At 42.2% G+C, this 25,771-nt stretch overlaps 1 protein-coding gene across 2 annotated transcripts in view; it reads left to right on the top strand.

Annotated features, from left to right (window-relative positions):
- Nucleotides 1–25,771, top strand: part of ric1 (RIC1 homolog, RAB6A GEF complex partner 1) — a 45,354-nt gene that overhangs the window by 14,786 nt on the left and 4,797 nt on the right. Inside the window, exons 3-22 of one of the 2 annotated variants that reach the window (XM_085463757.1) lie at nt 8,596–8,675; nt 12,168–12,275; nt 15,656–15,801; nt 15,928–16,064; nt 18,160–18,248; nt 18,909–18,997; nt 19,763–19,907; nt 19,991–20,039; nt 20,150–20,326; nt 20,421–20,633; nt 20,853–20,891; nt 21,255–21,365; nt 22,150–22,239; nt 22,353–22,513; nt 23,102–23,240; nt 23,362–23,478; nt 23,626–24,033; nt 24,632–24,943; nt 25,135–25,293; nt 25,542–25,678. In XM_085463757.1, coding sequence (XP_085319883.1) covers nt 8,596–8,675; nt 12,168–12,275; nt 15,656–15,801; nt 15,928–16,064; nt 18,160–18,248; nt 18,909–18,997; nt 19,763–19,907; nt 19,991–20,039; nt 20,150–20,326; nt 20,421–20,633; nt 20,853–20,891; nt 21,255–21,365; nt 22,150–22,239; nt 22,353–22,513; nt 23,102–23,240; nt 23,362–23,478; nt 23,626–24,033; nt 24,632–24,943; nt 25,135–25,293; nt 25,542–25,678 — 2,906 coding nt within the window. Of the gene's footprint in view, nt 1–8,595; nt 8,676–12,167; nt 12,276–15,655; nt 15,802–15,927; nt 16,065–18,156; nt 18,249–18,908; nt 18,998–19,762; nt 19,908–19,990; nt 20,040–20,149; nt 20,327–20,420; nt 20,634–20,852; nt 20,892–21,254; nt 21,366–22,149; nt 22,240–22,352; nt 22,514–23,101; nt 23,241–23,361; nt 23,479–23,625; nt 24,034–24,631; nt 24,944–25,134; nt 25,294–25,541; nt 25,679–25,771 lie in introns of both variants that reach the window. The other variant, XM_085463756.1, reaches the window with a different exon arrangement.

Genomic DNA, 25,771 nt, shown 5'->3' with positions numbered 1-25,771 from the left:
AGCCGTGGAGAATGTTGTGCTGCCTGGAACATTGGTCAGCATGACCGGTTTAGTTGGGCTCGCATGGGACTGTGTATTGTTATGTTTTGACCCACCTGATGCTGCCAGGTTCAGTGTGAGACTGTCCAGGAGCTTAATTATGCTCTAGTCCCGATCTGGGAGGAGATGCCCCAGGATGCCATCCATCGTCTCATTAGGCGCATGCCCCGATGCTGTAAAGCAAGCACTCAAGCATATAAGCCCCATACAAATGAATAGTTATGTCTATAACTTCTGTTCCCTGAAGGAGAGGAAAGAGGTACAACACATAAGTATGGGATATCACGCCCTCGCGTGTCTTGGCTGAAGAAACCTTTATTCACGCCTTTAAGGCAGATGACGCGTGATGACACGCGCACGGCCCCGCCTGCATATATAGCCGCTGTCATCACAGTCATCCCTCAGTTTGATAGCCGCTCTTCACCGAGCCAAACTGCTCAGTGGGGCCACCTTGTGTTGTACCTCATTTCTCTCCTTCAGGGAACAGAAGTTATAGACATAACTATTCGTTCCCTTTCAGTCGATTCACTCGGTACAACACATAAGTATGGGACATATATACATGCCCTGCAGAGCAGCCACCGAACCGGAATCGGACCACCACATCTTTAGTGAGTGGTAGACCCAGCGGAAAGGACAGCATGAGCCACCGAAGGGGCTGTAACGTCCAACCGATAAAACCGCACAAAAGTGTGCGGTGATGCCCAACTAGCTGCCGCACAAATATCAGCTACAGGCACCCCTTTAAAAAGAGCTCATGAGGTCGCCATCCCCCTGGTGGAATGAGCTCTCACCCCGTGGGGCAAAGCAAGACCTCTGGTGCCGTATGCCAGTGAGATAGCTTCTATAATCCAGTGGGACAGCCTCGGTTTCGACAGAGCTCTACCTCTATTTGGATTAGCGAAGCAGACAAACAGCTGGTCACATAAACGCACATTCTGAGTGCGCTCAATGTAGGTGCGTAGCACATGCACTGGACAAAGAGAATGCATCCTCCTCTGCTCCTCAGATGCAAAAGGAGGGGAGCAAAAGCTCAGCAACTCAAACTCCATTGAGCTATAAAATGCAGGCATGATCTTGGGAAAATAGGCAGCATTTGGACGCAATACGACCTCGTGGCCATCAGGAGAGAACTGTGTGCAGGAGGGATGCACAGACAGCGCATGAAGGTCACCCACTCGCTTTGCCAAAGCCAAAGCGAGAAGTAATGCAGTCTTATATGAAAGAAATTTCATATCCACAGACTCAATGGGTTCAAACGGGGGCTACAAAGGGCCTCCAGCACCAAAGACAAGTCCCAAGCAGGGACACTGGACTTAAGCACGGGCCTCAGCCGGTGAACTCCTTTCAGAAAACGTATGGCGAGGGGATGTGCACCTAGTGTCACCCCGTCAAAGCCAATATGACAAGCAGATATAGCTGCTAAATAAACCTTAATTGTCGAAAATGAAAGGCCCTTATCCAGCAGCTCCTGCAGGAATGTCAAAACATCCACAATAGAGCACTGAAATGGGAGTGTGGCGGTCCTGGCACCATTGCTCGAAGGCTCGCCATTTGTAAGCGTACAAGCCTCTAGTAGATGAGGCCCTAGCGCTCTGAATTGTCGCTATCACACTAGGTGGCAAACCCTTAGCAATCAAGTTTAACCTCTCAGCAGGTAAGCATGAAGGCGCCACAGGTCTGGGCACGGATGAAACACTTCTGCACAAGCCTGAGAGGGGAGATCCCTGTGGAGAGGAAGCTGCCAAGGACTCGCTGCTAGCAGGCTGATTATCTCTGCATACCACGACCTTGTGGGCCACCAAGGGGCCACTAGAATCAGAGAGAGGGAATGCCGACGCGCTCTCTCTAGAACTGGAGATATAATTTCTACTGGGGGAAATGCATACAGGAGCACGTCTGGCCATTGGTGCGCTAGCGCATCCAAGCCCAAGGGTGCATCATGGTCAATTATGGAGAAGAACAGGGGGCAGTGAGTATTTACCCTGGAAGCAAAAATATCTATTTGCTTCCAGGGTATCTAGGTCCCAAATCTGAGCCACTATTAAAGGGTGTAACCTCCGTTCTCTCACCAGAGGACCCCCCCTGGAGAGAAGGTCCGGCCCCAGGTTTGGGTGGGTGGGTGATTAAACTGAGCGAGGCAGCGATGAAACGCGGCCACTCTGTGCTCCGACAAACGTGCGTGGCTGGAAAGCGCGGATTCAGCGAGGTGAAGAGCGTAAGAACTGAGGGATGACTGTGATGCTATATGTGCAGGCGGGGCCGTGCGCGTGTCATCACACGTCATCTGCCTTAAAGGCGTGAATAAAGGTTTCTTCAGCCAGGACACGCGAGGGCATGATATCCCATTCTTACGTGTTGTACCGAGTGAATCGACTGAAGGGGAACTACTGAATTCCATTTTGAGTTTTTGCAATCAGAGTTTGCGTTTTTTTAAATTTTTTATTATTATTATTTTTTTTTTTTTCCTAATTTATGTCACTTTGATTTTTAGAGTTGCTTTAAACTCAGCCCTCTATAAGATGATCATTTTTATTACCATCAAACGATGGCGCATCCTCTTATTTCTGACATCTTTACCAGTCCATATCAGTGTAAATATCCCAGCACAGGTTTTTTCCTCCTGAGGTCTGATGTGTTTTCAAAGTTTCTTTAATTTTTTTAGCAGTGTGAATTAAGATTATGTGATTTTAGCTTCTTTAGACATCCATAATAAGTTGATGTAACTCACTACTGTTTTTTTTGAAAATATTTTTATTGAAAAAAGAAAACAACAGTACTTGCGGTTACCGAAATACAATCAACCCTTCTTCATTTTCCTAAGTAAATAAACTTATATAAAACAACGCATTCTAAAACACAGCCATCAAACATGTGAGAGGAATATAACAGTAACAGAAGTGCATTTAAACAGGCAATTCCTCTAGACTAGCAAAATAAGAGATAAAGGGTTGCCACTTGTGAAAAAATTTGGCTGTGCAACCTCTCAACGTATATTTAATTTTTCAAGTTTTAAAAAAAAAAAACATGACATCTTTAAGCCACCGGGAAATAGTAGGATACTGAACAGACTTCCAATGCAACAATATTAGACGTCTCGCTAATAGGGATGTGAAAGCTATAATATCCTTTTGTGTGGAATCAAGTGTAAGTGAGCGAACAGGAATCCCAAATACAGCAATCAGAGGACAAGGATGAAGAGCTACCCCAAGAACAGTTGACATAATAGCAAAATACCCTGTCCAGAAACCTTGTAGCTCAGGACACAGAAAAAACATGTGGCTAAGGTGACAAGGAGAACGATGGCATTTATCGCATTTATTTTCCACTTCTGGATACAATTCAGAAAGTCTAGACTTAGAGAAATGCACCCTGTGTATGACCTTAGTAACTCACTACTGTTAAACATATCTTAATTTTCTGAGACAATAAATCTTCATATTTCTTTAAGTAAAAACCAGATTATAAAATTTAGTATCATACCAGTACCAGAGAGCTCTCTTTGCTGTAACAACCCAGTCTCACGACAGTTTATGAAATTGCCACAACATTTAATCTAGTGATTCATGTTCCGCATAACAAATTTCCAGTCTTATATTTGTGTCCTTGAACATGACTTTTCATCTGTCTCTTTTTATACGTACAAATTCATGTCCATAGACATGAAATGCTTTCCACTTTTAAAAGGCATTTGGAGGGTGGAGGTGGAGCAAATCATTTTGCCACCACTCACGAAGACCCAGGTTTGAGTGATGCACGTCACAGACGTTCGTTCGTATCACTCTAAAACACGCCAGTATTTAGCTTAGAAAAAAAAGATCAGGTTCCACTTCTTTTAAAGCTTTATTTTCTGGGTTGCCATGGTGACACCTACCCGCTTTCTCTGGACAAAATACCTGCTCCTGACATGAAATCTACTTTCTATTGAAATGCATTCCTTTCAAGCTGTCAGTGTTCACTGACACAAAAAACTCTCAAAACAAAACGTGACAGAAAGAAATGGACAGGTTTTTTTTTTTGGTTTTTGGTTTTTCCAGCCACTTCATGTTTTGTTCTGAGACTGCAGGTTGTATCAGATTTTGCTTTTTGTTGTGGCCACTCCTTGATCACAAAGAAATGTTGCATTTTGATTTATTTCCAATGGTTTATTAAAAAAGAAATGTGCTTACTGTTTACGATGCTAATGATTAAATCAATATGAATTTCCACATTTAAACAGCGCCCATTTTGCCTCCGTTCACCTGGCACTTCTACTCTTCTGAGTGTTAAACTCAGAGATACACAAGATTTACCTACCGCACATATTTCCTTATCTGCCACGAAAATAATGGCGATTTAGGTCTGTTATCGTCACCAGTCTTGTAGTTGTTCATCAAGAGCAGCACACTGATTGCCGTTCAGATAGCTAGACTTGCCATGGTTCATTTAGGACTGTTAACATCTGTGTGTACCTTGAAACCACACTCGGTAAGACTTAACACGCAAGAGCTGTAGATCAACTTTACACATCTGTGCTCTGCTATTGCATTATTTATACTTGTTTGTAATCCAAACTGAAAGGTATCTAATATTTGCAGATCGTAATAGTTTGCATCCATTTTTTTTTCTTCTCTTTTTTTGTTATAATGCACTTAACACTGCGGTGTTCCCTCGAGTTTATGTTCCTGTGTACTTGTGGAGCCTGTTCAGACATGCAGAAGAGCAGCTCATCGTGCTTTCTGTGTACACTCTTTCTGCTGACTTGTTACTTTTGCAGCAACAACTTTCAAAGTCTTTCGTTCCGCTTGCAACACTGAACTGGAGCACTTAGCAGTCAGCTATTTCCCACTTTTCATTTCAGTGTTTGAGTGGGCTTCTTCCTCTCTTTATTTGACTTTTTTGTCCTTTAGTCTGTCCTTTCTGATCTTCCTCTTTTTCTTGTCTTTTTTAAATACAATGCTAAGTCACAGCTTGTGCTATCAAGCTGAAGAAGAGGACGATTTAAGTGACAAAAGTGAAAGCAACACACCAGTGCACTGAAGTCATTTGATAATAAATGATCGATTTCTCTCATGTGATTCACTTTTTCATAAGACTCTACTGATCACAACATGAGCACAATAGGATACCAAACATGTTACTCTGAGGTTTCTTTAGATGCATCCTGTTTTACAGGCCTGTTTAAAAACATTTCAGGGCCTCACTGTTGTCCATAAATGCTGCAGCTTGAGTTTGTGACTGCTATTAGTGAGACGGCATAGATGGAAAAAACAAAAGTGACTAGCAACTTCCCCTGCCCTGGGTCACTGACTGCCTTTGAATTGCAGTGCCTGCTTGTTTATTGGGTTTCAGCTGAGAATGACTGGCATCCTGCCTCTTCCTGTACTGTTATATGTGCATGTGTGAACCCACCAAGAGTCCTAGAAACACGGGATGCATCCCAATTGAGGCCTTCGTCTGCAATTGCTTTCATCACGAGCGCTCACTTATCAGATAGGACAGGTTGAAATAAAGCTAATCAAAGGCCCATGAATGGATGAATGGATGTCTGAGCGCTTTTATGTGTTAGTGTGATCAAAACTACAGGTTAAAGGGAGGAGATGATAAGAGTGGGGGACACTACTGAAGTTCATCATGAGTTGCCAAGTTTTTCTGCTTCTGCAGCTTCCCTCCCATCTTTGATATTTCAGCGAGATTCCCTGCAGTTCACATGCTAGTGTCCCTCGCATTTCCATTTTTATAAATTTCCTCGGGGGGAGAAAGCCTTGTTTGTTTACTCCATGTTATAACTGGCTGTGTGCCATATTTCTCATTGCCCTCCACACTGTCCGTTTCTATTCCTGCTTGATTTGCGCCTTCCCCAATGCTGCAGAAGGTTTTTGTAACTGAGCCACATAACTATATTTAAATTTATGGCTCTCGATGATAAAATTATAGTCTTTAACAGAAGGCTTTGCCACAAGTCTGAAAACTCAAGCGGTTTAACAAATTCCAAACATTTTCTGCTGTTACAATAGTAGATGTGAAGAATTGTGCATCCTTTGCTGGAGGGTGAACTCTGTAAATGCTTGTATTTGTATGTGGATCACACAAGCATGTGAGGCTATTATAACTAACTAGGTCATTGTGATGAGACTACTGTTCATCTAAACTATATATAGTGCTAAAATGAAAATGATGAAGAGGCTGTTTTGTCTCTGTAGCCTGAATGCACAATGATTTTCCTCAGCAGACTAACAGAGAATTCTCCAAGCCCACTCATCCCTCTTTAATTCACTTACACAGTAAATTAGACTCTTGATACACTCTTAAAGGGAAGATCATGATGATAGAGGGGAAATGAAGTGCAGGTGATTCAGCAATTCATTACATTTTTGTAGAGTATTTTGTGATTCAAGTAAACATCTTTGTGTGGTGATTTCATGTGCACATGTGCAGCCTTTTTACTTTTATTAGTGATGATTATCTCATACTGTTTAGACATGAAAATGTAATCTATGAAGGTTATGTTTAATGCAGCATCACTTCATTCCTTAATCAGTCTTCAAGGGTAAATGTGGTGCCGTGAGAAACATCTGTTTTACGGGTAACTACCACAGTGGTGGTTTTGAGTACGTTGGCAGGTGTTTTGTGTGTCTGGATTCTCCGTGTGGTAGCATCCCCACTGTGCAAGATGAATCTTTACAGCTGTGTAGTTGAGATCAAAATGAAGGACTTGTTGGAAGACTTGCAGATTATCAGCTCAAGAAGTAGTGAATATAGTACTGCAGAAGTAGGAAGGTCAAGAAAATACCTGTGATGAGGCTGCTGTAATCCCATCGCCAGGGGATCTGTTTTTAACTCATCCAGGCACAGGACTGGCGAGCTTATGCCACAGTAAGTTCACAGGAATAGCTGGTAATCCTCTAGAATTAATCAAACTTGCATACCGTGATTACCTAATCAGGTCTGCACACAAACTGTGCTTGATGTCAAAGTCAGATTTGTTGTTTTATGGGTTATAAGCTATGAAACATTCTGGTTTTAACGTTATCCATTAATTAATGAACCCTGTAAATGATACTTTAAATCTCTAGTTTTCACATTCAGGTCTCTGTGAGCGAGTCTTGAGAAGTGAGCGTATGAAGCAGACCTTTTTTGTTACTGTATTCTGATCTTTTTTTAGAGTTAATGCATTTTGCAGTGCTGTTGGTTTGCAGTTTTTCTTATTTTTACCCATCACTAAGATTTTCAAGATCCAAGGCTGCTGATGGCTTTAACAGGCCTCAGTCTGGCTCTCTTTGTCGGTTTCTGGAAATTACCTTTTCTTCTTCCTCTTGGCTTTTCTTAAAGCTGTAGTAACAGCACTGTCACCACACTAGTAAAACCGTAAAGGGTTACTGCCATAGTCAGAGCAAAATACTGCCCTACACTGGAGCTCAGCTCAGGAGACCATAAGCAGAAGAATTTGAGTTTAGTTTGTTCATATTCGAGCACCGCAGCAGTCTTTATATGCAAACCTTGGATCGTTAACGCAGACACTGGAGTCAAGATCAGGTTTCGTGTCATGTTTCATTCCACAAGCTCTCAGTTTCAGCCGTTTCCTACAGAGCTCTTTGCGTGTGTGTTGTGGAAAAAGTACAAGAAAATGCTGTACAGAGCTTTCGGTGTAAATGGGCTGTTTTGAAATGCTAACAAAATTGTGATTGTCAGTTTTTTCTTAGCCTATATAACTTTGAACTGTCTCAACAGTTGAGACGGTTCAAGCTTGTGCCATGAAGGGTCGCAGCACAGATGTGTGCAGTTGGATGTTTATTGTTCTATTGTGTCTGTGATGGTGTTACAAATATAGATATGGAAAACAACTTGGGCATTAATTAAATACCCGAAAAACCTGATCAAAAAATTTTTTTTTAGCATGTTTGTGTAGGTAATACTTGTAGCCGAACACCACATCAGATGGTCTAGTTGCGTCATTTTTCTTAAGGTAACCACTATGATTATAAAAACATAATAACGTTAATTATAAAAGGCCTTTAAACTTATCACAATTATCCACTTCTGCAGTGATTGTCATTGCAGACCTGTTGTTCCAGACCTGCAGCTTCAGTGTTTTCCGTTCTGTGATTTTAAGCTTCCTCCCTTCCTTGCTTCCTCCTCCACCCTCCTGCTGTGATGTGGGCTTTTCTTTCTCTGTTCCTTCCATTATCTAGTCTTCATAAAGTGTTCTTTATTAATTGACATGATCTGATGGCACATGAAAAGGAGCGCCCAGCTATGGAAACAGTTTCACTGTAACAACAACAACAACAGTGCTCGATTCTTACTGTAGCCAAATTATGGTGAGACATTACGAGCAGAAACTGTGTAAAGTCCATATATACTCACAGAAATGTGCAAAAAGGCTACTTAGTCAGACTTTATCTGTGCTAAATTAGAAACCTGTCACTGACAAGGGCTTCAGACTTAATCTGTTATAGTTTCTGTTGTTGTCTGAAAAGGCACTCATCTTATTGTCTCGCACCTTTTCCTCATTTTTCCTGTCAACAGTTACGTTTATGATGTTTTAATGACTTTTCCCCCCCTCTCTGTTTTCAGACTGCCAAAGGCTACATCCTTTTGTTTGATGTGCTTGGTGGAGGGGATGACAAGTACCTCTATGAGCCTGTCTATCCAAAGTGAGTGCGCCACACATTCAGACTACTTTTAAAGAGCTATCGAACCATTGTTTGATAAATGTGTTTAAGATCCCCATTAGTATCAAAGAGGGTTATAAACAGTGCGTGCTTGAAGACGAGCCTACCTTGTGATTGACATTTTGCTGCGGTTTAAGCAGCATCACTCCATTTGTGTCTTTGGGTACACAGAAAGAGGAACGGTGGGAATTTTGTGGGCTTGTCTACAGTCTGTTGACACAGAAAAGAAAAGGGAACAACAGCAACGCTCACAACAAATAGAAGCCGGGGAAAAAATTGAGATCAAAAGACACTCATGAGAAACACAAATGACCATCTGCACAACTGTGCTAGGTGTTTTAGGCAGATCCACCCCTCACTCTTCATAACAGGTTTGCAGTAACAGAAGTATGAGCCACACAGGCCTTAGAGACTGGTCACTAACCAAATCTGTATTCCCTGATTCGCTGTTGGCAAGTGGTTGCTGCCTGCTGCTGAGTGAAATCTGTAACAAAGATCACAAAAAATCTCCTTGTAATTGCTTTTGCGACTCATTTTTGTGGGGTTTCAATTAGGTGGTAGTACCTTGTACCAGGTAAAAACTACAATCGGAGAGCCTCTGCTTCAATGAAAAAGCTGTACCTTGCTGCTTCAAGCATCATGTTATAAAGGCCACAGCTGTGAGTTTAAAGGCAAACAGTTTGTGTTTCAGGTTTCTTCACAGTTTCACTTTTGTTTAGCAAGTCGTTGGAGTGGGTTTTTTTGTTTGTTTTTTTAAGGCATGTCAGTGTCTTCCATGCAAACTAGGCGCTACCAAATCAGTCACAAGGACATTATCAGTACATCATCATATACAGTGGGGCAAAAAAGTATTTAGTCAGCCACCGATTGTGCAAGTTCCCCCACCTAAAATGATGACAGAGGTCAGTAATTTGCACCAGAGGTACACTTCAACTGTGAGAGACAGAATGTGAAAAAAAAATCCATGAATCCACATGGTAGGATTTGTAAAGAATTTATTCGTAAATCAGGGTGGAAAATAAGTATTTGGTCAATAACAAAAATACAACTCAATACTTTGTAACATAACCTTTGTTGGCAATAACAGAGGTCAAACGTTTACTATAGGTCTTTACCAGGTTTGCACACACACAGTAGCTGGTATTTTGGCCCATTCCTCCATGCAGATCTTCTCGAGAGCAGTGATGTTTTGGGGCTGTCGCCGAGCAACACGGACTTTCAACTCCCGCCACAGATTTTCTATGGGGTTGAGGTCTGGAGACTGGCTAGGCCACTCCAGGACTTTCAAATGCTTCTTACGGAGCCACTCCTTTGTTGCCCGGGCGGTGTGTTTTGGATCATTGTCATGTTGGAAGACCCAGCCTCGTTTCATCTTCAAAGTTCTCACTGATGGAAGGAGGTTTTGGCTCAAAATCTCACGATACATGGCCCCATTCATTCTGTCCTTAACACGGATCAGTCGTCCTGTCCCCTTGGCAGAAAAACAGCCCCATAGCATGATGTTTCCACCCCCATGCTTCACAGTAGGTATGGTGTTCTTGGGATGCAACTCAGTATTCTTCTTCCTCCAAACACGACGAGTTGAGTTTATACCAAAAAGTTCTACTTTGGTTTCATCTGACCACATGACATTCTCCCAATCCTCTGCTGTATCATCCATGTGCTCTCTGGCAAACTTCAGACGGGCCTGGACATGCACTGGCTTCAGCAGCGGAACACGTCTGGCACTGCGGGATTTGATTCCCTGCCGTTGTAGTGTGTTACTGATGGTGACCTTTGTTACTTTGGTCCCAGCTCTCTGCAGGTCATTCACCAGGTCCCCCCGTGTGGTTCTGGGATCTTTGCTCACCGTTCTCATGATCATTTTGACCCCACGGGATGGGATCTTGCGTGGAGCCCCAGATCGAGGGAGATTATCAGTGGTCTTGTATGTCTTCCATTTTCTGATGATTGCTCCCACAGTTGATTTTTTCACACCAAGCTGCTTGCCTATTGTAGATTCACTCTTCCCAGTCTGGTGCAGGTCTGCAATACTTTTCCTGGTGTCCTTCGAAAGCTCTTTGGTCTTGGCCATGGCGGAGTTTGGAGTCTGACTGTTTGAGGCTGTGGACAGGTGTCTTTTATACAGATGATGAGTTCAAACAGGTGCCATTCATACAGGTAACGAGTGGGGGACAGAAAAGCTTCTTACAGAAGACGTTACAGGTCTGTGAGAGCCAGAGATTTTCCTTGTTTGAGGTGACCAAATACTTATTTTCCACCCTGATTTACGAATAAATTCTTTACAAATCCTACCATGTGGATTCATGGATTTTTTTTTCACATTCTGTCTCTCACAGTTGAAGTGTACCTCTGGTGCAAATTACTGACCTCTGTCATCATTTTAAGTGGGGGAACGTGCACAATTGGTGGCTGACTAAATACTTTTTTGCCCCACTGTACCTCTGTGTGACCAGCAAGTACCCTCCTGCAACCACTCTGCAACTGGTTGAGAAATACACTGTGTAAGCTGGTGTTTACCAGGAGGACACTAACCTTTCTCTTGATTTTACAGTCGGTACTTTCATCCTTTATATACATATGCAGTGATTAGTTGAACAGGGCCCAGATTGCACTGGTTACCTCTTCTGTCAGTGATGTTTGCCTCGCTAAACTGCTGTGTCTCCATCACCTGTGTCTACATATACAGTCAACCATAAGAGAGAGAACAGGAAACGCTGCCTTGAAGTAAAACTCTTAACTTATTCACTCTGGCAACTGCAGTTGCCAGTTTAATCTTTTACTGTGTCTGTGATGCAGACTTTGACAGTGAAAGGTGGTTATGTAATGTTATGGGTGTGGTATCATTATGACTATCAACATGTGTGGGGGAGGAAAGCAGTAGCAGGTATACAGGTGCAGTTTACTAGTAAACACTCTGTTTGCTCATGATTGCATTTGCGTCATTAGAGCAGGCGGTGAAATTATAGCTGCAGTTTCTCCATTACCTCCATAGCTGATCCTCGGAGGATTAGAAATATTCAGAGCACATTCAGATTTTTCATTTATTTCTTTTTTGCAGCATTTAGCTTTTTATAACTGAAAAAAACACGTTTTCCTTTTTCTTTCTTTTTTTGCCATGAAGTGTTGATTAATAGGACCGTAAGATAATTTAAACATTCAAAATCTAAAACACAATAAAATATCCATGAAGTTTAGCAAAGTGAATACTTTTCCGTCTGCTTAGGGATGTTTGCTCTCTTCTCTTGCTAATTCTCCCATGTTTGTTCACCATATAAAGCATTTGTTTGATTGAAATGCGGCTCAAAGCGTGTACTTCACATTCCTTTAGAGCACACCAGCAGCGTTTGAGCAAGTTAGGACATATTCAGTGTTCATTGTCAGCTCTGTGACTTTGCAATTTTAGCATTTCACTGGGTTTACTTTCACGTAACTGGGAGTAAAATGTGTGTTTGGAATGATGTGGTTGCACAGAGGAAGCCCTCGTGTGAAGGTGACCCCTGGTTTTAAGGAGGAGCAATGTGCACCCGCTCTCTCTCTGGAGATGAAGAAGCCTGTGGATCTGGAGGCCCCCATCACCAGGTAGGTGCTCTCTCATACATACTTTCTTTCTGTTGTGTCTACCTGTCTGCCTCAGCCTCACACAGGCATCAGCTCACTCCCTCTCGGTCTTTGATGTGTCATCAAGCTCACATTTACACAGGCAAATTCTCCTGCACAAACACACACACTCAAGGTTTACTCACACTCTGTCTCCATTCAAGCACTCACTGTAAACTCTCAACAATGTTTATGGCCACCCCTTGAGCTTAGCTTCATCATTATCTGTTTATGTTTCCATGTAAATAACTCTTTCTTGAACCTACAAATATTTACCTGGGTATAAATGTTCTTGTTACTTTCAAAACAGTGATTTAAAATGTCGTAAATTAAACACAGGCAGGATAGCTTCCATAAAACCTGCACAACAGAATCAGAATCACTGTTGTTCTGTGTGAGCGCTAACTATAGTGTTGGATTTGAAACATTTTAAAGATTTAAGCTGTGCACAAATGCTTCTCAGGTAGTTTATCAGCAGCTATTTAAAGATTAAAACATTTTTTTAACAAATGTAGCTCTTTGTCAGCCATTTGGCTCACGGTAATGGCTCGAAAACATCTCTTCCTCTGATGGAAAGACAGTGTTGGCAGTGAGAGACAGCTCAGGTGCAAAGAGAAGCTAAAGTCCTCTGATGTGGATTTTTAACGGCAGAGGCCCACAGAGAGGAAATGCATGAATTGGCAAAAATGAATGAGAGGGAGGAGTGAGTGACAGATGAGCTAACTGATTAAAGCAAAGAAGACAGAATTAATTCAAATCAGACTCTTGTTTTCTGGATAGTTTGTATTCAGATCATCACAGGGTGTTTTAAAGATGCAAATTGTCTGATGAGAATCCATCATTAGCTTTTTTGGTTTGTTTTTTCCATTATAGGTTTGTTGACTGTGCTTTCTCTCCAGATGTAACGTTTCTGTTTTGCCTGTTGCATTTTAACGAGTGTGAACTGTTTTTATTCCATTAATTAGGTCTTTAATTATGTCAGACAACCTGAAGTTCATTTAAATGGCTCAAACTCATTTGTAAAAATTAGGCAAATAGGGCTTGTAAATTTTTTTTATTTTTTACATGTTTATATCAGTGTGAAGACGGATCCATTTCCAGTCATTGTACTCTGTGTTAGCCTCGAATAACAGGGACAATTACCTAATGACCTCACTATATTTGTAGAAAAACAAATGTAAATCTTTCACGTTTAAAATGTTAAAGTCTAATCAATAAATCATCAGGACTTTGTGATGCAATGAATAAATTAAGAAAACAATCAACAAATTAATTGATTAAAAAGTGTGACTGAATTTACACTATACAGTGAAAGTTCAGTGACCAAAGCACATGATTTCATCAATGTTACTGTAAAAGCTTTTAGTATATATTAATGAAATGGCCAGCACGTTTAGAGTACTGGGCAAAACTCTTGGGGGAAATGGGTGCTGTGATTGTTTAAAACAAGTACAAAAATGTGGTTTGTGGAGTTCTCCTCAGACTGTATGTCAGTATTTGGTGTGACCTCCTTTATTCTTCAACGTAGTCTGAACTCTCTTAGTCAAGCTTTCTTGTAATTTCTTTAAGTTGTCTTCAGGAATAGTTCTCCAGGCTTCTTGAAGGACATTCAAATCTCTTCGTTGGATGTTGGCTGCCTTTTTGTTCTGTTCTCTGTCAAGATGACCTGACACTACTTCAGTAATCTTAAGGTCTGGGCTCTGGGGAGGCCGACCTATGACTTAGAATGATCCACAGTGTGTTTTTTTTTTTGTTTGTTTTTTCCATTTAAGTATGTTTTTACATATGAACAGTTGCTAATCAGAAGCATTCCAGATGGCAATTGCATGGTGGATCAATATCTGATGGTATTTTTATTCTTCTATCAATTTAGACTAAATCTCCAACAGCACTGACTGAAATGCAGCCCCAAACCATGACTGTAGATGCACTCTCTCCTGACCTCATCTGTAAATATTGGTGATGATCTGAACCAAAAAATTTCAAATTAGGATTAATCACCCAAAAAAGACCTGGTGCCATTCATTTTCAGTTCATGTCCAGTTCTTGTGTAACTTGGCATACTTCAGCCTTTCTTCCTGTTTCTCTTCCTTAAGAATGTTTTCCTGGTAACCACCCATTTCCAATGAGGCTTCAGTGAACAGTAGATGGACCAACCAAAGGGCACGTTCTGCAAACCACTTCAAGATATGCCAACTTTGCGGTTAATGGCGCTTGCAAATTCTCTTGTTGGTGGAAAAATGAGATTTTATGCGTGTCAACGTGTTAAAATCGAAAATGAGTTCTTTGCTCAGTTGTTTGTGGAGAAACAACACTGGTTTATCCTTTCAGTTAGAGGCCATTTATGCTTAAATGATAGATAGGTCAGTGTTGAGCGGCTTAATGAACAACAACAAATAAAGAAACATTCCTGTAAAACTGATCAGGTAAGGAGTGGACTGAAAATGAGTGAAAAAGCAGCCAATGTAAAAAGAAGAACTTTGATCTTCAGAAATCGCAGAGAAATATTGCTCAAGACTATTTTCCAAAATGTATAGTTAGTGTAGCTCCCTGGACACGCAAAGTGAGGGGAGGCACTAGAACGATGGAGCCAGTCTAATACAATTGCTTTCTGCTCTATGGTGGTTTGAGTTTTGTGTTGTTTTAGTTTCTGTCTTTGTTCCAGCTATAACCCACATGTCCTGGAGCTTGACGTGTTTGACGTTTAATGAGTGACAAGAACTTTTACTGTTTCGTTTTGTCCGCCTTTTTGTTTTTGTTTGTATTGTTCCGTGTTCATCTGCCATTTCTCCTCCGCTGTCTGTGCTCGACAGAGATTACGGGGTAGTCATCTGAATTAGAGCGCTCTGTTGGCATTTCACAGGCACAGCTTGATTGTGCAGGAGATGAGTGGGTGTCTCCTGCTGCGTGAAGCTGCAGTAAAAGACGTTGCCTCCTCCACAGTGTCAGTCCACTGTGCTTAAAGCCTTTGCTTCCCTTCATTTTTCCACTTGCTCACTCTCGGCTGTTGTCGTCGTGCCTTCCTCTGTGTTAAACCTCTTACCCCTTTTTTATTTTTTTTATTTTTAGGATACAATGAAGTACTTTACCCACACAAACACACTGTTGTTTGTTCTCTTGTGTGTTAAAAGATAGGGAGACTTGGCACTAGCAGCTACATGGCCTCATCACAGCTGCCCAGTAAAACTTTCAGTCTTCACACGGGGCACAGCTGGATGATGAATAGCCCACTGTTTTCTGTCTTGTTATGTTGTTTCTACCCTGCCTACCTAGCTCCCCCCGCTTTCTTTTACTAACTTCTTTTTTTTTTTCCCTGTTCCTTTGATTAATATTTACTTTTTTAAAAAACTTCTTCCCACTAGCCTGCAGTCCCTCCAGGAGGATTTGCTGGTGTGTACCGCAGACGGTTATCTCCATGTGCTGCATTGGGATGGGCTCGGCAGCAATGGACGCAAGGCCATCTGCCTTACTACAATCCCCTTCTCATTGGACCTGCAGTCTGCTCGAGGTTAAAAGATCAATGCACTCTGCTCAAATACAACAGAGTAACATTAAAACAAAATCAGCCTACAGTAGCTTTTCAGCCGGGAAAATGTTATCTTATAAAAGAAGTTCTCCCTCCCTGTGTATTTAGGTGGCCCTTCTTTGGACCTGGAGGGGGTTCATATCCGCTGTATGGAGTACTGTGTGACCCTGGATGGCTTTGCTGTCGTACTGAGTGACGGACGCCTGGGCTTTATCACCCCACTGAGCAACACCATCACTGCAGACGTAAGGATGCTCACAGACACGCACTGGTCACGTTAAAGCACACAGACGGTCAAAACAGTTGAATTAGTCTTTTTCCACAACGGCGTAATAATCGTAGTCGAGACATTGTGCGCAGTTGGCCCTTTGTTTATGTGCAGTACACAGCAGGAGGCGGTTTGTGTCAGATCTGTTCTCACTGCTCAAACTATGTTTGGTTTAAGCGAGGGTGCTGCAGGCCGGCCACATGCCATCCAGCCGTCCGCAGTGAATTCTTGAATAATTACCTGCTCTATTTTCACATGGGCAAAATCACATTACACAGACCTTATAGTAGGGAGCTGGCAGCGTAAGGGCCATTAAATGTCCAAGACGACAGAGTCAGACCTTTGCTTTCTCACATAGCGTTCCACTCAGAAATGCTCAAGGCTGCAGTGCATGTGTGAAAACTGCTGTTGTTATGGCATTAAATGGCCAATTTATTATTACAGGACACCTGACACCACGATGATAGGAACACTATAAGCCCTATTTCATGCAGCCAAATCACTAACAGCATAATGATTTCTCTGTTTCGTGAAGATAACCATGCTTTTTATTCTGCAAATCAATTGAGTGCTCTGGTTGGCTTTTAGTAGACTAGAACAGCTTGTTTCAGGGTATAAAGTTCAGAATTTCTTCTTCTTCTTTTTTTTTTTTTTTTTGTAGTTTTGCTTCTGTAGCTTTTCAATCAGACAGTCACTATGTGATTGAAGTGCACACTTTCAGCTTCAATTCAAAGGGTTTTACGAAACCTTTATATTGACTATTTAGCAATTATGGCCATTTTTTATACACATTTACACATTCGAGTTTATTGGACAAACTAGCGTAATTTTAAATAGAGGTTGTGTTATTACTTGGATGAAAATCATTTTCAGTCAATGACTGCCTAAAGTCTCGAAAACATGGACATAGAAAGTGTTGTTTGCTCCCTGGAGATGCTCTGCTTGGCCTTTTCTGCAGTCACCTTCAGGTGTTTGTGAAGCTCCCTGCGTTCAGTTTTATCTTCAGTAACTGAAAAGCTGCTATACTCGAGTGAGATCAGGTGACAGACTTGGCCATTGAAGAATATCCCATTTCTTTGCTTTAACTTTTACAATATTCTTTGGGTCATTATCCATGTGCACTGTGAAGCTTTGTCTGTTTTGCAGCATTTGGCTGAATCTGAGCAGAGAGTATAGCCATGTACACTTCAGAGTTCTTCCTGCTACTTCTATAAACCGTTACATCATCAATAAATAGTGAGCCCGCTCCACTGGCTCCCATACATGCTGTAACACTGTAGCCACCACATTTAAAATGATGTGAGCTGATGGATCACCATCTCACACTCTTCTCTCCTTTGTCTGCTTTGTTTTGAATAAGAACCTGGTTTAAAAACTGCTTTTCACTAATTTTGAACAAATGCAAAATTTCTGTGAAACTCTTTGAATTAAAGCTTAAAATCTGCACTTTAATCACATATTGATTGTGGTGGTGATGTACAGAGGCAAAGCCACAAAAAGTGTCTGATTATGGACCTAATTTGTTTGTGTGGAAAGTTTTGAATACCATTTATTTTTATCATTTTAGTTATTTATTTATTTATTTTCCAAGATATACATTTTTAATAGTGGCAGGAATTGGTCCCTTCCTGATTTACTGTCAGAAACTCCGATATACTTGCTTTTTCACCATGCAGGAGATGCACAGCAGTACTTCCAGAGAGCAATTATGCACACTAATAATGCAACATGTTCAAGTACACACAAAGCCAGAACAAAATGTTATTAATAATATTGCGGTAATGACTCAGTTACAGAGCTTGCGGCTTTTAGTGTTCTTGGCACGGTGAAGACCGAAATGACCATCAGGAAAAACATTTTCTTGCATCTCAGTTTACAGTTAATATTTTGGCTGGAAAATAGACAGTGGGTGTTGATTTTTAACATCAAGACATAAATGTCAGATACAAATTGTGACCAATCGAGTGATGATGTGCTTTACTCTCAGATTTGTTATCTTTTCTTTTTTTGACAGTCTGCATCATTTTACTGTTACCTGTTATTCAAGAAGGCTTCTTGTGTTTGTCCAGCAGTTGCAGGGTGTCTGGGCAGCGGATGTGACTGATGGCACCTGTGTGGCTGTCAACAACAAGTACAGGCTGATGGCCTTTGGCTGCGCCAGGTACATGTCTCTGCAAACGTCTCCCTCTCTCGCCGTCTCCCTACATCGTTTACAGGGCAGTGCTGGAAAGCGATCTTGGGTGTGTTTGTTGAATGTGTGTGTGTGTGGTACAGAGAGGTTGTTGTCAGTGTGGTGTGTGTGTGTGTCCAGTGTGAGAATCTGTCAGTTTGTGTTTGCTGAGGCTAAGTAGTGTGTACTCGTCAGGAACTCCTCACGCAGAGCAATAACGCCAGGTTGGCAGGAATTTCTCTCCATGCTGCTTCCTTTTCCCCTTCACCATGTTTCGGACACTATTTTCTACACTGTTTTGTACTATATTTTTCAAAACATTGGAAATGTATAAAGTACAAATGTTTTACTAAAGTCTTCACATATTTGAAAACAAGCTTAAGCAAAATATCGGCAGGGAGCAACTGCAGACATCCGATTTTTAAGCATCTGTGTTTAATGGCATTCACATACAGTACAGATGCTGAGCTTGTGTTGCTGTTTTAATTGTTTTCATGTATGTTTGTCTCATGTTAACGTGCAAAGAGATGCACAAACATGCTGGGGGAAGCTCACAGCACAGAATTGTAGCTAGGCCGTGACGTTTCATGCAGTTCCTCTCATCTTACACAGCATGTTACGCTGGTTGAAATGCGTGTGTTGTCATTGCAGCGGCTCGGTGCTGGTGTACATGATCGACACCACAACAGGGTCGATGCAGCTCTCCCACAAACTGGAGCTCACTCCAAAACACTACCCAGGTATCCTCATTTTACCCTCAATTCTTGTGTCTTGCTTTTTTTTACTCCTTTTTCATCTTAGCTTAGCTCCACTTAGCATCCTTTTACAGGTTGTAATGTACATTCCTTCAGCTTTTTGTCTTTCTCTTTGTGTATCTGATATCCTGCATCACTTTTGTTGGATTTGTGGTCCAAAGCCATAGCTCACCCTAGTGGCTGAACTGCCTTATAGACCCATGGCTGTTTAAACAATGAAAATGGCTGGTGTCTTCCTCTTGCTTTGTAGTTAAGAGCTTAGCGTAAAGACACCTTACTTTAAACTCCCGCAGAGTTTGAGGCAAGGTGTGTCATGCAATTCTCCTCCTCTTTAATTAAATAGCAGCTCCTGTAATATTATCCCAGTTGCATCACATTCTACAAACTAAGCCCTCATTAGGTTACCATTAGGTACTATCATTCTGATTTTATATAAATGTTTTTATCTACAAGAGCCAAATGTGGCACAGTTTTACCTGCAGTGGCCTTTCTGCACATTCAGTCGACTGTCATTACATGTTTGTTAAAATCCCAGTGAATCTAGAAAAGCACAAAGTGTTTGTGCAGAATCAACAGTATTGCTCTTTTGATGTCACCCAACGTGATGCCATTCACAGATTTTGCTCGTCATTATGTATAAAAATGAAAACACAACAGAACTTGGTGCATAAATAAAATAGAAAAAGAAAAAGTCCAATACAACAGTAAAACAGAAGTGTTGTAATTTCTGTGCACTCTTTGCCTTTTCAGACATCTACAACAAGACGGGCCCTGTCAAACTAATCTGCTGGTCACCTGACTGCAGCGTTGTCATGGTTACGTGGGAGTGCGGCGGCCTGTCGCTGTGGAGCGTCTTCGGAGCTCACCTCATCTGCACTCTGGGAGAGGACTTCATGTGAGTGAAGGCACAGATGCGGCCCTGCTACATTCATACAGCGTGTTCGTTTGTAATGATTTTTGTGTGTTTGCTCCCTTTAGACATCGATCTGATGGTACCAAGAAAGACCCCCTTAAAATCAGCTCTATGGTATGTAGACATTTGTTTTAAGAGTGAAAAAATCAAAATAAAAGTCTTTATTTGTGATAGAGGTGAAAACTTTTTTTGTATGCTGAATCTTGCACTTTGCCCCTTTCTAGAGCTGGGGTGCAGAAGGCTACCACCTATGGGTGCTCCCTCACAAACAGGAGAGGAGAAGACAAGAGGAGCAGGAGCAGGATGTGGAGATGGTTGCACCTCCTAACTCCAGCGCTTTGCAGGCTGGCATACTGCAGTTCCACTTCATTAAGAGCGCCCTCACAGTCAACCCCTGCACGGTGAGAAGATGCACGGTGCTGATGGAAGCATCACCGCACACACGCGCCATGCCCTGCATTTATGCTCGGTTTGCTCCTTTCTTGGCTGTTGCAGAGTAACCAGGAGCAGGTGTTACTCCACGGTGAAGACCGCCTCTACCTGACCTGCGGTGACCCCACACAGATCCATAGCAACTCTGACACACACCCACACACACACTTACACCCGCGCGACGGCAGCCCGCTGCACCCGCCCCCCAACCCCGACTCCTCTCTCTCTCAGGGACTCAGCACTTTACTGGGACACAAGCACTGGCACGTGGTCCAGGTAAGGATGTGCTTCCTCCTGCTGCTCTGCAAACTTCCTGTATGTCATTATCAAGAATAAGTTAGTGCACAGAGACTGCAGTCATTTCTGGATTATGGATTATGAAAGACAGACGCAAATAAACTGAGTAGCTTGAAGTGGCCTGTGTGTGTCAGTAAATCTAAAATTTAGCTCATTGTCATTTCATTTTTTTTAAATTGAATTTTATTTGTCCTCTAGATTCACAGCACATACCTAGAGAGCAACTGGCCTATACGGGTAAGTGTGTGTGTGTGTGTGTGTTTGACTTTAATGTTGATCTCAGTGATGTTTGATAAATAAATGCATGCATTCAGTTTTTATAAAGTAAGCTTGTTTTACATGCAGAAGAAGATAAATGTGAAGTATAGTCCTCTTTTTATGTGGAAAGTTTTGGCTTGGTTGCCTCTGGCCTCCAAAGCTCATTTTTATATGATGTAAAGCTCTATAAACAAGCTCAACTTAACTTTAAAAAAATGTCATCACACTGGTAGCAAAACCAGTGAGAGCTGTTTTTAGTTTTATGGAGTTGCTCGTTTTCTGTGTCAACACTTGAAATTGGTGTTTGGTGTATCTTACCGACGTCTGTGTATGTTTGTAAAGTTTGCAGCCATAGACACAGCAGGCCAGTGCATGGCTGTAGCAGGGAGGCGAGGCTTTGCACACTACTCCTTGTTTACAAGGAAATGGAAGTTGTTTGGGAATATCACTCAGGTATGTTGACACCTTAATAGATGACTTTGGTGCAGCGATCAATAGGTGGTCAATGATGGAAAAACCTCATCTGAGCTCTAAGATACTTTTATTTTGTCCACACGTTGAAAATACTGCCACTGTAACAAAGACAAATGTGCCAGGAATAACTTGTAACTTCATTTTTTTTTTTGTGAATATGAATACACACCTAGCCATGCAGTCTGCCTTCACAAGCATTTGTGAGAGAATGGGTCGTCCTAAATAGTTCACTGAATTTCAGTGTGGGGCTGTAATAGGATGCTACTGATGTAATAAGCCAGTTTGTGACATTTCCTCCAACGCGCATATCCACAGTAAGTGGTGTTACTGAAAGGCGGAAGCATTTAGGAACCACAGCAACTCAACCACAAAGTGACAGACCACATGAAGTCATAGAGCAGGGTCGCTAAGTGCTGCCTAGACGCATAGTGTGTAAAAGCCACTCTGCTCACTCAATAACTGCAGAGCTGCAAACCTCCTCTGGCATTAACATCAGCACAAAAACTGTGTGTCAGGAGCTTCACAGTGTGGGTTTCCAGATCCGATCCAGACAGCTTCTATAAGTGTGTTTATTGGTGCTTCAGTACTTTTGTCCATATATTGTTTGTGCGTATGTGCGTGGAGAAAGCTATTCCATGCAAAAGCTCTAAAAATGCAGTTGAAAATACAATTAGAATAACAGTCTGTTTAAAAAATGAATTTGTGCACAAAAGTGTTTTTGTTGGACAGTACCTGATAAATGTGTTGTTGCTTTTTTCTGCAGGAGCAGAACATGACAGTCACAGGAGGTCTGGCTTGGTGGAATGACTTTGTGGTGGTGGCCTGTTACAATTTTATAGACCAGCAGGAGCAGGTGAGACTGAAGCACCACCTATAATACCACCGTGTCAAAAATCCCTTTGGTTTTTTTGTCTGATCTAATGCCTGTCTTTAATTTTGATGTCTCCGTCTGTGGTCTCTCTGTAGTTGAGACTCTATCAACGCTCATCCAACCTGGACAATGCCTTTGCTTCAGTTACTAAGCTACATTCTGACACTCTGCTGCTCAATGTCTTCAGAGACATGGTCATACTCTTCAGAGCCGACTGCTCCATCTGTCTTTATAGTATAGAGAGGAAGAACGACAGGTGGGCTTCTATACACACACGAATCCAGTCTTTACATCACAAATTAACCGTTTCCGGAGAAGAACGTCATCTGTTGGTGTTACGCTGGGCAGGTTTTATCAGTTTTTGTGCCAGTGACCGTTATGGATGGAGGGCCTTATGTTGTTGGGTCCTGCTTTCAGCTGTTCATTCATCACTTTTCATGAAGGTTATATATCTGGAACGCCTTGAGAATTCCCACAGATTTGATACGTCGGTTTGTTTGGAATACAGTGGTCAGAGTCAAGGTTGCTCGGCTCTTATTCAGGAAATTATATGCGAGTCTTAACAAAATTTTATAAAAATGTCAAATATGATGAAAATTATTCTTACAAATGAAACAAAAAACTATAATGAATGATTCTTGAGATGTTGCTTTCCTGTGACCACTTCATGACTGCCGGCCTTGAACTGGTTAAACAGAAAAATCCTTTTAACGTGAAGCTGTCACAGTAGAAAATGTAGAATCGTTGTATGGTTTTCAGCTCTTTTCTTTGCATTCTTGGATTATTTTCTTTCCCGTGCATTAGTCTTCTTTCATTAAGCTCCTGATTATTATTATCATTCCAGTCCAAACCCGACAGCCAGTGTGGAGCTGCTGCAGGAGGTGTCGATGTCCCGTTACATCCCTCATCCAGCCCTTGTGGTGTCTGTCACTCTCACGTCTGTGCGCACCGAGACTGGCATCACATTAAAAGCCCCGCAGCAGGTAGTGCAGGAACACAGTAGCATACAGCAACCGCCGATCTGTAACTACAGGTGTTTTAATAATGCCTCGTGTGTGTGTGTGTGTGTGTGTGTGTGTGTGTGTGTGTGTGTGTGTGTGTCAGGCCTGCATGGCAGAGAGCATTATGTTAAATCTGGCTGGCCAGTTGATCATGCTACAGCGGGACCGTTCAGGACCGCAAGTGCGAGAGAAAGACACGGCTGCTGTCAACAAGAAGCTGGTGAGTTCACACTGATATCTTTGCATGCAAAATGTTCTAATAATACTGATGTCCGTGCAAACAGAAATCAGACCTCACACCACTAAAACTGAATTTTAAATTTTAGGCATCCGCTCATAACAGCTTTGCTTTTTTTTTCCCCACTAGCTCCCATTTTGTCCCCCTGTCGTGTTGGCCCAGTGTGTGGAGAATGTTTGGACCACCTGTCGATCCAACAAGAAAAAGCGCCATCTGCTGGAGGCTCTTTGGTTGTCCTGTGGAGAAGCGGGCATGAAAGTGTGGCTGCCACTTTTCCCCCGAGACCATCGCAAACCCCACTCCTTCCTCTCCAGACGCATAATGCTGCCCTTCCACATCAACATCTACCCTTTGGCCGTGCTGTTCGAGGATGCCCTCGTACTGGGGGCAACCAATGAGACTGTGCTCTACGACGGGATGCAGGGATCCTCAGAGCCACTGGAGGCACTGTTTCCCTACTGCACAGTAGAGAGGACCTCACAGATCTACCTCCACCACATACTGAGACAGCTGCTGGTTCGCAACCTGGGTGAACAGGTACTTGGAGCAGCCTGGCTCAACATATCTGCTTATTTTTATAAGGGTTTTGCTTTGCTTGGAGTAGTTTTGACTACATTCTTTGTAAGCGATAACACAGGTCCATACTGTAATCACATTAGCCTCGTAATGTTCTTACCCTGAGCAAAAAGAACCTCGAAATCCAAGTCCGAAGAAACTGAGATACTTGTCGCCAAAGAGGAAGCCAGAAAAGAAATGAGGCTTCCAGCACTGCATTTTTAAGAGCACATAAGGCAATTTAAGATGAGATATTTGATACTGGAATACTTTTAAATGAAAAGGTTAAACCCTACTTTTTTTCCGTTTGCAATTTTGTTTAGGAAAACTTTAAATAAAGACCAAAAGGCACTGATCACGATGATGATCAGGGCATGATGATGACAAAGCTCTGAGAAACTTTCTTTTCAAATTTGTATGAATTTGTTTGAATTACCAAGAAATTCAGGTATGAAAATTAGAGATGGACCGATCCGATATTACGTATCGGTATCGGTCCATCTCTAATGAAAATATTGATAGTGTGTGCGATGTTAGTATATGAGAGAATTTATTCCTTTCTTTACTGTTTCCTTTCAAGGCTTTGATGCTGGCTCAGTCATGTGCCTCCCTCCCCTACTTCCCCCATGTCATGGAGCTGATGGTTCATGTAGTGCTGGAAGAAGAGGCAACGTCGCGGGAGCCCATACCCGACCCGCTGCTTCCCACCGTTGCAAAGTTCATCACAGAGTTCCCCCTGTTCCTCCAGACCATCGTCCACTGCGCCAGGAAGACAGAGTACGCCCTGTGGAACTACCTGTTTGCAGCCGTGGGAAACCCCAAAGATCTGTTTGAGGAGTGTCTCATGGCTCAGGATCTGGACACAGCGGCCTCCTATTTGATTATACTGCAGGTAACGAGCGGAGTCAACAGCTCATATTACCATATTCTACATTCCCCACTTCAGTTAACTTTATAATGGCAGAGATTATTTGCATTTTCACCCTTGAAAATCTTTGGAAAAGAGTCTAATTTATTTTTCCAAGATCCTTAAAAAGATCCTCAAAGTCTCAGGCGTTCCTCTTTTTCTCCTCCTCCATAAAGAATATGGAGGTTCCAGCAGTGAGCAGACAGCACGCCACTCTTCTCTTCAACACGGCTCTCGAGCAGGGCAAGTGGGACCTTTGCCGGCACATGATCAGATTCCTCAAAGCCATTGGTTCAGGGGAGATGGAGACTCCGCCCCCAACACCCACTACTCAGGTGAGGAGCTGAAAATGTTACAGTGACTGTCAGTCTGGCTTCAAGCAAGGGCACCAACCTCGTACGGTTTTATCTTTATTCTGTCTTAAATTCACTGACTGTCCTTTAATGATCTTTTATTGTCTCTTCCTGTTTTATTTATTTGTTTTATTCTGTGTTATTGCACAGCTCTTTCTGACTACATGCCCATGAAAAGCACTTTTTATAAACTTTAAACTGGTAACCTTCAAACGTGTTTCTGTGTTCAGGAACCCAGCTCAACTGGAGGTTTCGAGTTCTTTAGAAATCGCAGCATCAGCTTGTCTCAGTCGGCCGACTCGGTCACCGCAGGAAAGTTCAACCTGCAGAAGACCTTCAGTATGCCTTCTGGATCTTCTGCTAAAGGGTACCTGCACATTATTTTGCATAAAAGTGGACACTAGTACTGCAGTTTGTTCAGAATGTGCTCTGCTCATCTAACTATTCCTGTCTTTTCCCT

This window comes from Copadichromis virginalis, linkage group LG7, assembly GCF_057382275.1.
Source record: "Copadichromis virginalis isolate Kocher_CV1m ecotype Utaka linkage group LG7, C_Virginalis_male_GT1.1, whole genome shotgun sequence".
Lineage (NCBI taxonomy): Eukaryota > Metazoa > Chordata > Actinopteri > Cichliformes > Cichlidae > Copadichromis > Copadichromis virginalis.
This window is presented reverse-complemented; position numbering and strand designations above follow the sequence as displayed.